Raw genomic sequence first — 12,391 nt, forward strand, 5'->3', positions numbered from 1 at the left:
GCAAACTTCCTTCTCTTTGGTTTTATTGGTCTGAAAGAAGGATCAATATTAAGTTTATGAGTAGTAATACTCTTGTCTATACTTGTCATATCTTCGTGTTTCCATGTGAATGTCTTGCTTCTGGTTCTTAGGAAGTTCAACAAATCTTGCTCGATTTGTTTAGGCATTGAGGATCCTATGAGGAGTTTAGCTTCTTAATCCTCGATGCCTAGGTGAACTTCTTTCACATCCTGTTCCTTTGTTTCTAGAACATGTCGTGCCCCTATCTTAATTGCTATGTTTGTTGAGGTTTGATTGTGGATTTCATAGAGGTTTTATAACATTCTTTCTATTCTTTTTGATCTCCCATGATCATTACTGTCCCCAATGGAGTAAGCATTTTTACACATTGATGATAGGTTGATGGCACTGCTTTCATCTCGTTGATCCATGGTCTACCTAGTATCGCATTATAAGAAGATAGGGTGTAAATAACATATAAATTTTGTACGGAGTTTACCCCTTCAATGTATATTGGTAGCTTTATCTCCCCAATCGTGTGTTTTGTTTCCCTGCTAAGTCCTATGAGGACTGAGAATCTCGTGATTATCTATGATTAAGGGATATTCATTCTTTTCAGAGCGTCTAGGAGTACGATACTGACTGAGGATCCTCCGTCAACAAGGATCCTTTTGAAGAAATGGTTAGCCATATACGATGTTATTACGAGTCCGTCATGGTGAGGATCTTGAATTCCTTCCCTATGCGTCTTGTCAAACGTGATCTCCTTCTCACTCCTAACCATGGAATTCTTCCGTGCACTATCTTCCTTTTTTGTTATAGAGACCTTGGCATGTCTTTTAGCCTGAGAATAAGAGGTACCAAGATGTTAGATCCGACTGAGATAACATTAATTATCATAGCGTCAGAGGGTGGAGATCCTGGTTTCTCGGCGATCCTGTGACCATCCTGGCTGTTCTCCCTGGGTTTTTCTCTTTTTCTGTCCAGGATCTCTTTGAGGTGTCCCTTACTAAGGAGGTGGCTGATTTCTTTTCTTAGGGCTATGCAGTCCTCCGTCACATGGCTAAAGTCTTCATGGTAAGCGCACCATTTGGACTTATCTTTCCAAGTGATGGACTTGTTATCCCTTTTCGGCCATCTTGCTTTGTCTCCAAGATCATGCATAGCATGAATTACACTTGAAATATCCACAGAAAAACAATAGTCAGTAATTTTAGGAAGTTTTCCTTTTTCTCCTTCATCTTTGAGGGCATTGACCCTGTGATGATCCAGTTTGGAATATGGCTTCGACTTGTAGGATCTTGAAGTCGAGGATTCGGCCTTTCTATTGGGATTCTCATATTAATTCACAGGGTTGCTTCTATTTTGGATTTCTCTATCCTCTTTGATTCCTATGAACATCAATGCTCGGCACCTGATTTCATCCAATCTTTTGCATGCGGTCATTACAAGGTCTTCATAGAATGATGAATCCTTTCTTAGTCCCAGTTTAAATGCCTCTACTGCGGTGGCCATGTCGATGTTGGGGATGCTTAGAGCTTCCCTGACAAACCTGTTAACAAAGTCCCTAAGTTTTTCCTTAGGATCTTGAACCACCTGGTAGAGATCACTAGTGATCTTCTCGAAGGTTCTGCTGCAAGAAAACTGGTTATTAAACATATTGACTAAGTGTGCAAATGAACTAATGAAGTATGGGGGAACGTTTAGCAGCCATTTGAGGGCTGATCCTGTAAGGGTCGAACCAAAGCCTTTGCACAAGCAAGCTTCCTTCAAGTTCCCTGGGATGGGAATGATCTCCATCCTTTCTGTATTGGGCTATATGCTCTTCGGGATCTGTAGTTCCATCGAATAGCTTCATGATGAGAGTTTGAAAGCGCTTAGGAACTTCGGTATCGGCTATCGCGGGAGCAAATCTCAAGATTCTGTGACTTGTTGGAGACGCTTCAGGTATTGGTTGGACCACTCCGAGTACACTAGAGATCATTTGCCTCAGTTGCTGAAGTTCCCTGGCCATGTTTGAATTTATTCTTGCATCAACATTAGTATAGTTGGTATTAATAGTATTTTTGTTTAAGAAGTTACTATAATCGAGGTTTCTAGGAGTATTGAAAGGATCATTGAGATCATTGATCAAGGGTGCTCGGTTGTCCATAGTTGTCCCTAGGGTGACACCACGGTGGCAGGAACTATGTTCTTCTGATGATTCTCTGAGGATCCTGCATCACCAAAGTTCAGGATCCTTGGTTGTACTGATGGGTTTTGACTTTTGAGCATTACAACATTCCTATGGTGTACATGCAACCCTAATTGCTTTGGATCTAAGTTTTTCTCTATTGAACATGCAAATACAAACTCCAAAGCAATAACCCTATGACTAGCATACAATTTTCGAAATTGACATATAAACTAGGGTTAGATGATTACCTCACTTGTTATATTGTAATAACAAGAACAATCCTTGACTTCTGAAAGCCTAGTGCCCCAAGTGTTGCACCTCTAACGAAGTTACAAACACCCAATGCAAAGAATGACTTGGAGAGGGAAGGATTTTCAGCTAGGGTTCTCTTAGAATCTCAGGGCCGAAAATCGCATGGTAAAGGGTTCTATATATAGTTGTGGTTGCTAGGGTTTTCAGGTGGAAACGCTAATACCTTGCTTAGGCAACAAACAACCCATGAACTCCTTCTTTAGAGCCCTTGAACGAAATCTGCTGGGCTTCCCAATATGATTTCGTCCACTCCAATTTATGGAATCCATCAACCCAATTCTGCAACTATCAATGATTTGCAAAACAGTCCCTTAATTATTAATCAGTTTCTTTAATCCCAAAATTAATATCAAATTAATTTCTGAATAATTACCAATTAATAATATGATTTCCAAATAATATATTAATCTTGTAATATATTAATAAAATCATTTTGAGTACCAATTTATTATTCATATAATAAATCCTACTCCCTCCCTCTCTCTCTCTCTCTCTCCACTTGTCATCCTATCAAGTTGCATGAGTGAAGGCAACCCAAAAGGACCATGCTACATATCAAATCAAGTATATACCAATAATAGTATTGTGCTTAGACACCTAATCCAACAACCTCCTACTTGGATAAGTCTAATAACTATTATTGCAAGTATGACTTCAAAATTTGACTAGGAATCGTAGCTTTCAAAAGCCGTTGTCAAACTCTGATCTTATAAGTAGTGCGTTCTTTAGATAAGTGATCAAATATTCCTCCATTCTACAAGATATCGTATGGACATAAGACATGGATTCATAATCATTCTCTATGCCCATGTGTTGTTTCCCGATTTCCTATTTTTGACGATTGAGAATAGACTACAATTGAACACATCAACTTAGTCCAGGCTTGGCCAAGCTCTTAGGGTGTCATCACTAAATCATCGAGGGGCCCACATATATCACTTTTATCCCTCTTAGGGTAAAAGGAACGGATAAACTTCAACTTATATGCTTGCTTAATTTACTCATCAAGTCACACACAATAATACATTTTATAACACCAAGTTACTGGTGCGTTTACGTATCATTAATGTGAAACCAACTTGTAAACTGCAACTCATATGTCTTTGTTTCAAGAATATAAGATATTATCGTCTCATAATCACTCATGATATAATCCATGAACTGATTCAAATGAGCATAAATTTAATCCAATACTCAAATCCTATTTCAGGAGTACTCATGAACACTGCAACAAACTTGTGCTATGTCTAAACACTTAGACAATCTACAGTCGGATTCATGACAGTCTTACCTCATCACTTACTTTCAAAGTATGATCGACTGTGGATGTTCGTATAATCCTATTATTCGGTAAGCAAAACATGTGAAGTGAAACACGAGAATTATCTAATTAACTATGGTCTCAAAACTTTTGAATATAAATAAAACACTTATTATTTAATCACCATATTAATCGGAGTTTATTCATTGTACACTGTTTCGACTAATCAACCACCTGAATTAAAACAATAGTCATCCCATGCTCCAAGAATGCATACTATGTTTATCTATGGTCATTTCCTTGTGAAATAGATCAAACGAACACAATTCCAATGATGCTCATTTCACAATTCCAAATCTTTATCACAAGTGTAAGAATGCCAAGTTATTGCCACTACTAGAATATGTTAGAGTCTAAACTTACATGCAATGATCGTTTTGTAATGTCTAGGCACAAAAGTCACAAAGACTCGGCCAATGATATTACAAAACATTCCATTAGAGAGTATTACAAGACAATTCCCCAGAAATGAAGTCTCGCATTCAAGGTACATTCCTTGAACATCCTTCTTGCATAAAAGTTTCTAACTTACATAAAGATTCTTAATATCCAACTCCTATTATGGAAACATTTCCATAATTTCCATATGAAAATCTATTCTTAATAGAATCCTATCTATTCAGAATTATATCAATATGGTCCATCCATTACTATACTTCCAACTGTCCACAAGCAACCAATCTTCGGTAAATCTTAGATTGTCCTTGACAGTTGTTTAACAACTTCAGTCATATCTAGTCCTTTTTCCCTCTTAATGCGCTAGGCATTTGGAAACATCAGAACAGGCGAAGATTATAGCATATGAAATCAATCCTATACTCGAAGCATATAGGATACGATTCATAATGTCTTACATAAAGATATGATACTTGACCAGTCTTTTGCTAAAATATTCCCAAATATAGAATTTCCTATGTTGAAACATTTCAACATGATATTCATATATGTCCATGACTTAGTTTGATTAAAATTTCAATCTAAACTTTTAGATTTGAATGAAGTATAATTGCCCTCTCCCTTAAATCTTACTATAGCGAAACAATTTCCAAATTCTACAACTTTGCAAACTTAGAACTTGGTTTCCTATAAATAGCATTGCTAACTTGCAACACTTAACATAATAATCAGGCTCCCACTAGCATAACAATTATGTTCTTACCAGCATAACAATTATCCTCCCACTAGCTTTTACATGTACTCAGAAATCAGCTAGACTTCTAGAAATCAATACTTATTGACTTTCTTACCGAAGTTCAGATGTCTGATACGTGGTGCTTCGATAATTCTTTGTCAAGACTTCTCAAGCTCAAACACCTTTCATCAGACAACTTATGTGTGTGTCTAACCCCTTTTAGAACTTATGGAAATAAGTCCCGAATGTTCAAACTATTTGCCATTTCTCACAATTTGAACTATGAAAAGGGATGTCGTAATCATACTCAAATTTGAGAACGCAATTACCACAACTTCTTACTCTAATCCTTTGAAATCTACTTAGTGAAAGCGTTTCCTCACAATCATTTTCATGAAGTTGAAAGAAACCTCTTGCCACTTAGATTTTATGGTGTATGTGTTTCTATCCATGTGAACTTGTAATTTCAAACCACTATCATAAGACAAGGTTTATGACAAATTCAAACTCATATGGATTGAACCTGCTTAATCTTAATTTCTTGCCATTCGGCAGCACAAGGGCCTACCAGTGCCTCCAAATTATTGAGCAGCTCACCTACACTGATCAATGTACTTTCACTGATCAAGGTATTTTTCCTTATGCAATCAAATGAGAACTCATAGAACTCACACATATGGTCTACTTAACTGTAATGGTCATCGAAACAAGATCATGTCAACATGACAGGTTATAAATCTCAAGTCATGTGCTAGTGATAACTAAAAGATTTATTCTTGATTAGTTCTTAAAACTATTCAAGACCATTAAGACTCCCACTGACCTCTTTACATATAAAATTCTCTGTCAAGCAACATTTCTTGACAAACAAATATTCAAGAGTTGGTATGGATTCTTATCAAGATAACGCTTCATGTAATGGGTCTTAGTTGGTCTTTATTTTAGCCAAAACATCACAACTACCAATTTCAAATGTGCAAGAGTAAGAAACATTTCTACTCCACATTTCATGAGGTGTTATAAACCTACTTAAAACATGTCACTCAAGGTACAACTTGGAGTAACTAGAGTATGACTCTAATACTCAACTTTGGAACGAAGTATGACTCATCTTCTTGATTTAACCATTTCTACATTTCCCGATACCTCTTCTTAGTCATGAAAATGCACTAAGGTGTCCTTAGAGGATTAATTGTGACATGGTTCCATAATCATTAGGATGATCATAAAACATGATACTAAAGTTCTCTATTTTCCTTTTAGATTGGAGAAATTTATCTTTCTGCCTAATTGGTTCTTCTTATTCGTTCTGCTATACTTTGAAACTTTTCAAGGCACTAGAATTACACTTAATCTTGTAAGCATAACCATATTTACCGACCTATCAGTAAATCATGACGAATAGACTTTAACGTCCTTTGTGGTGGATCTGACCAGTGCACATAAATGTGTACTAGATCCTTTAGCCTTTCACTTGAATCACATACATATATGGACAAGGAATTAGTCTCAATTTACCAAGGATCAAGATTCTCATAGATCACACAATTCAAATGGTATGATTCCAAGTTTCTATCCAATTGAAATTTGGGTGATGAGAATCCTTCCTCACTTAGCAAATTACGATACTACCACAAATGATATAACCAAGAATCAAATCCATTTTAAACATTGCTAATAATAGAAATATATAAACACCAATTTTCCATAAATGCCATTGCAAGGAAATATAATGTAAATAAAAACAATTTTATTAATGTGCGGAAAACTTGTCTTTACAATACAAATACATGCGAAAACTATGTTTCTAAATATTCCTAATCAATCTATCATAACTCCTAAGCAGCAGCTCAAAAAGCCGATCATCGAACCATGTGATTAATATCCATCTCTTCACGATCAGACTCAACTTACTCTTCTTTTAAGCTTCCTTCCTTTTCTTCGATCCTACAAAACGTCAAAATGCATACTTATCAAATCATGTATTGATGTTGGGTTATATTTTTGTGGTTTATGCTGGGCATATAGTGTTTTTGTTCTTGGGCTTGAAATGTTATTTTTTTAAGGCTTTAATGTATTCTCGGTTAGCTGGACCGAAATCATCTAGTGATTTCGGTCATGAATGGGCTTGGGTGTTAATGGTTTGTATACTTGGTTCATATTTAAGCTTAGCCAAATATTGTTTTAGGTTGTTCGTTCATTTTTATTCTTGTTGGTGTATCCGGCTGTGAAGGCTTTCCTTGATGTACCAGACGATTTCTTCAAATACAATCGTGTGCATTAAGTTATTTTGAGTGTTCTTGAATCACTATTTGGTTTACATTGCGCATTCACTAAATAGATTGATTGATATTGTGTGAGATATATTGTTTTGGGACTTACAATTGGTATCAGAGCCTCGTGCAGGTATCAATCAATTCAAGAACCTTGGAAACCTGTTTTTAGTAGTTTTGAGAACTCTTTTCTTAATTGGAGATTAACTAGTTTCTATTGAAATTAATCAATTTTTGCCTAATCATCGATTAACTGTTCTTGAAATTCTGGAAGTTCTTTGTGTTCTTCGTAATCTTCATCTGAATTATCGGAATTATCCTGGAACCTTATGATTTAAATCACGAAACTTAAGGAATTTCGGTATAACAAATCACGGTGTTCAGTTTCATTATCTTTAAGGGTGTTCAGTGAAGTGTTTTGGTCAAAGTCCAGGATTTTTGGTCAAAGTTTAGACCGAATTTTGTTTGATTTTTGGTTGAATTTCTAGACCGAATTCTTTAATGTGTTCGGTTAACCATATTAAGGTGTTCGGTCAATAACTCAGTTGACTTTTATTGTGTTCGGTCTGCCCTTGACTTTTGGATACTTTTGGTTTTATTAATTGAAATGGATTCTCAATACAATAGTTAATAAATACACAACATATGTTACATCGTAAACACCTAACAGTCCTGAACACTATTGCATGTTGTCTCTTAATCACTCGACATCCTAATCAAGTTCCAGCAACTTTAGCTTTGTTACCTGTGATGCATATAGTTTGACTAGGTCAGGTTTGGAGAAACCTGGTGAGAAACATAGTGTTTTCAATCCTACAATATTATTATGATATTAATCCTTAAATAATAAACCTGCAAAACCAATTATTACCAACAATATATCATTTATCATAGATATCCATAAGACAATCTACCTTGTCCCATCAATTCTCACATACTGATCCTATAACATTGATCCTTAAGATCTAAACTGATGGATCACTGTAAACAACGAGTAGAGTCATCTGCTTTGGGGATTCCATGGAAGTAGAAGTCAATAAAGGCAACCATTAGAGGATAGATTATAAACACCAACGGGAATGGATATCTGTTATGTTACATAATATGTTTGTGGGTTATAAATCCACATTAACAACGTAATTCACGAGACTTGTCTAGATTAGTCAAGTGTTGTTGTCTTACTCTAGGAGATGACCAGACATACCTAACTAGTTGCCTCTTGTCGTCTTACTCTAGGAGATGATCAGACATACCTAACTAGTTGCCTGATACAGACCTGCCATTTACGGCTATCCAAAAAAGAGGAGGAATAATAGTTCAATACTCTGGTATGTAACCCATGCCCTGACATGCAAAACTGTCATAGAACACAACTCTACTCGTTGTTCTAATCTCACATACACCCTTGGTATAAAACTACCCAAAATTCGAGCTTAATTGAACTAAGCATTCCTTTCAAGTATTAGTTTGTAAATAGACATGACTATTAAACCCATAATCCATCTTAAACACAAATTTCATGTTTATAAAATACTACTGCAATATCGGGTATAACTAAGCACTTATTCAATTTACTTTGAACTAAGTATCTTATATGAGTCTTAGTTTATAACTAGACATGACTACTATACCTATAATCAATTTCCAAAACGATTGTTAATTTAGGAAAATACTTATCATAAAATAGGTATACGTTTAACACAAAGTTAAACGGTAAGTATTTGGTATACATTTATTATTCTTAAGTAAAGATACTTATTTTAAGATAGTCATGTAGTATTACCAAATATTTCTTATAACATAACCACAATCTTATCCGATTCGTAAAGTGTAAGTATTACCAAATATACATTTAACACATATTCCCGATATATAATAAGCAAATAATTCACATATAAACTTTCAACTAATATTTAATACTTTTAATAAATACTTGTATTAAATCATGTTCTTGAAAGTAACTATGTACCCACTTGATTGAGGTGGAAGACTTAAGAGAAAGTCAGCTCCTTGGCTAACATTTCAACTTTTTCCTTTTAAACGACCTAAATGCGAATATTACTAAGTCTTAGTATTCTTTCATATTTATATGGGTTATATTAATCGTTATCGGATTCTTCAGTAATCCAAAAAAAAAATACTTCAAGTTCTACCTGATAAGGAATGACCAGGTAAGATTATATCGAAGTAGGATTTGTTTGATAAAAAGATGTATCGTTTGGAAATTCCACTTTAAACACCTCACAGATCTAGCCTGGACATCACTCCCATAAGTAGATCACTCAGTATTATAACTGGAATTACTGATAAATCTTAATTATAAGTTCATAACAATAATGATGAACACAAATATAAATTACACTTAAACAAGAGTAGTAAGTGTAACTCACCTTATGAGATGTCTAGCGAAAACTTAGAACTCCACGGGCAGAACTTCGTCATTAAGTCTTTCTTCTGAAAAGATTCCTCCGACGCTTCAACGCTCAACTTACGGTACTAAAACACCAGAAAAAGATGTCAAATCACGAAGGATTGACATGCTCGAGGGTTAGAAGACAAAGACCCTTGAATCAAGAAAATTGTGCAAGAAATATGAAAGGCTAGAGCCTCTTATTTATAGTAAACAAATTTTCGAAAAGCTCCCTTATAGTTTGTAACGTCCCAAAATTAAGACCAAAAAATTTCAATTTTAATTTAATAAAATGGTAATCCAAACATTGTCATACAACCAAGATAAAACAAAATATATCACTACATCACAAAATATCATATTAAATCACAAAATGCGGAATAAAATGGTGTGTGCTCTGCAATCATCCCCAGCTCTTCCCTTTTGAACAAGAAGTACCTGAAATATAAACTGAAAACCGTAAGCACAAAGCTTAATGAGTTCCCCAAAATACCATATACCACACATAATAAACACATACGGGGCCCCCTCCCTTCATCGGGCCCCGCCCGACATCAAGTCTCACTCGACCTCGGGCTCCGATCGGCATCGAGCCCCGCTCGGTTTACAAATCTATCAATAACCAAGTCCCGCTTGAAATTGGGTTCCACCCGATACACATATAAGCATATAAACATATAATCATACTAACACATGCGATAATCACAAAGATAACAACATACAATACAGTAATCGGGTCTTGCCTGACATCGAGCCTCACTCGGTATACATACCAATACATACACATGCAAGAGTTACGCAGACATCTAGCATCCTACATAATAAACCATGGACCGACATTGGTGCCTTCAACCCGCTAAACAAAGTGAGGAAACTCACCTTAGACTGTTGAATCTCACGTATAAATCTCTGGCTGTTGGTCCGCTAAAACCTCCGCACTATCAACATAAAACAACATCCGGTTAATAATTCAATCCCGACTCACACTAAGAGTCTAAACTAGGGTAAAAGACCATTTTACCCTTTACTTAACTTGTCCCAAGGCCAAGGCCCAAGCCAGCTATCCAAAAGTCCCAAATTCCAAAATGATCACCCCAAGTCCAAATATGGTCCAATCATCCAAATTGGGCCCAAATCCCTTTGTGGTCATTTAACCAAAAGAGTCCAATAAAATGGCATCAGCCCAAAAATAGAATTCTGATGGCCCAACAAAGCCATAGACTCCTAAGGTCCAACATGGGCCTAATAACCAAAATCCAAAAATTCTGAAGCCCACTGTTGAGTATGTGGGGCGTGATGGGTTTTGAGCATTCTAACACTCCTATGGTGTACATGCAACTCTATAAACCTTGGATCTATGTTTTCTCTATTCTACATGCAAATATTAAATATTCCAAGGTTTCATCCTAACTAGCATATTATGAAGCACCTATACTATAAAGTTCTAGTTAGATGACATACATTTTGATGTAGCTTGATATCTTCAAGCTTTAAGAGCTTAGCCCCAATAGTGTGGAAGCCTCAAGTGGAATCACAAATCACCAAAACACCTTGGAAGAATTTGAGAGAATATGTATGCACACTAAAATCGGCCCACTCTTATGTCCTCACACACTAGTGCCATTTCTTGTGCCAAAGGCCTCTTTATATAGCATGGAGGATTAGGGTTACATTCATGTAAACCCTAATACCCATGACCTTTCATTTCATAGGATCCATGGGTTAAAACTCCATGGACTATCCATGATAGCTTAGCCCAACCTAAATGAACTTGGTCCATTTCATATATATAAGAGTCCATATTTAATTAGTTCATTTTGATCACTTAATTAATTCTAAATTAGTTCTTGATCAATACTAATTAAATAATATGATTCCATATTAATATATTAGAACTTATAATATATTAATATAAATCATAAATATATTATTCTCAAAAGACTATTCATATAAATTGTGTCGGTGAAGTGCAACCCAAATGGACCATGCCGAGTCGGGTCAAGTACATACAAAATATAGTTATGGACTTAAACATTAATCCAACAGGGCGTACTCTGCCCGTACGCTTAGTGTACACGCTTTAGGGCTAGTACGTACTAGCTTGTACGTCCAGCGTACTCCCCAGTTGGCCATCGCATATCATTAAACACTTAATCCGCTTAGCCCTTACTCTATACTCTCAGATCTGACTTCCTTAAGGTGACATATCACGTAAAGTTGGCAATTTTACGTGCATACATGGCTTAATGGGGCTCTAAAGCTCAAAAGATCTTAATAAGGGTCTTAACACATGCATGAGTCCATAAAAAGATACATACCAGAATACGAACGTTACATAGCTACTTAAACGACTAAACAACCCTTTATAATACTATTTTAAATAGGTTTATTAATATTTGTACTAAACTAATATAAAAAATATTCAATATTACTCTTGTATTAACTGCATCGTCGATACCTTTCTAATGATTACCAATATATATATATATATATATATATATATATATATATATATATATATATATATATACATATATATATATATGGGTGACAATTTTCGACACGACCCGCGACACGATACAAAATAAATGGGTTTGGGTTGAGTTTTTCAATCCGCTAATCCGCCAACCTGCTTATTAAACGAGTTATATATGGGTTTCTCAAAAAATAAACGGCTTGACTTGCCAACCCGTTTATATTTTTAATAAAAAAATTATTTTATTTTTAAATGTATTTATGTATCAAATATTAATATTTAATAAGTACT

At 35.4% G+C, this 12,391-nt stretch overlaps 1 protein-coding gene across 1 annotated transcript; it reads right to left on the reverse strand.

The window, feature by feature from the left end:
* Positions 1-328: 328 nt before the first annotated feature.
* LOC145075937 (uncharacterized) lies at positions 329-2,014 on the reverse strand. Its single transcript, XM_079021997.1, has 4 exons — positions 1,743-2,014; positions 1,415-1,633; positions 945-1,324; positions 329-438 (listed from the first exon to the last, which is right to left on the reverse strand). Exons 1-4 carry the CDS (start codon positions 2,012-2,014, stop codon positions 329-331), a joined length of 981 nt encoding a protein of 326 aa, XP_078878123.1.
* Positions 2,015-12,391: the final 10,377 nt, after the last annotated feature.

Source organism: Lactuca serriola, chromosome 9, assembly GCF_051521515.1.
Source record: "Lactuca serriola cultivar US96UC23 chromosome 9, Lser_US96UC23_V15, whole genome shotgun sequence".
In the NCBI taxonomy this organism is placed as follows: Eukaryota; Viridiplantae; Streptophyta; class Magnoliopsida; order Asterales; family Asteraceae; genus Lactuca; species Lactuca serriola.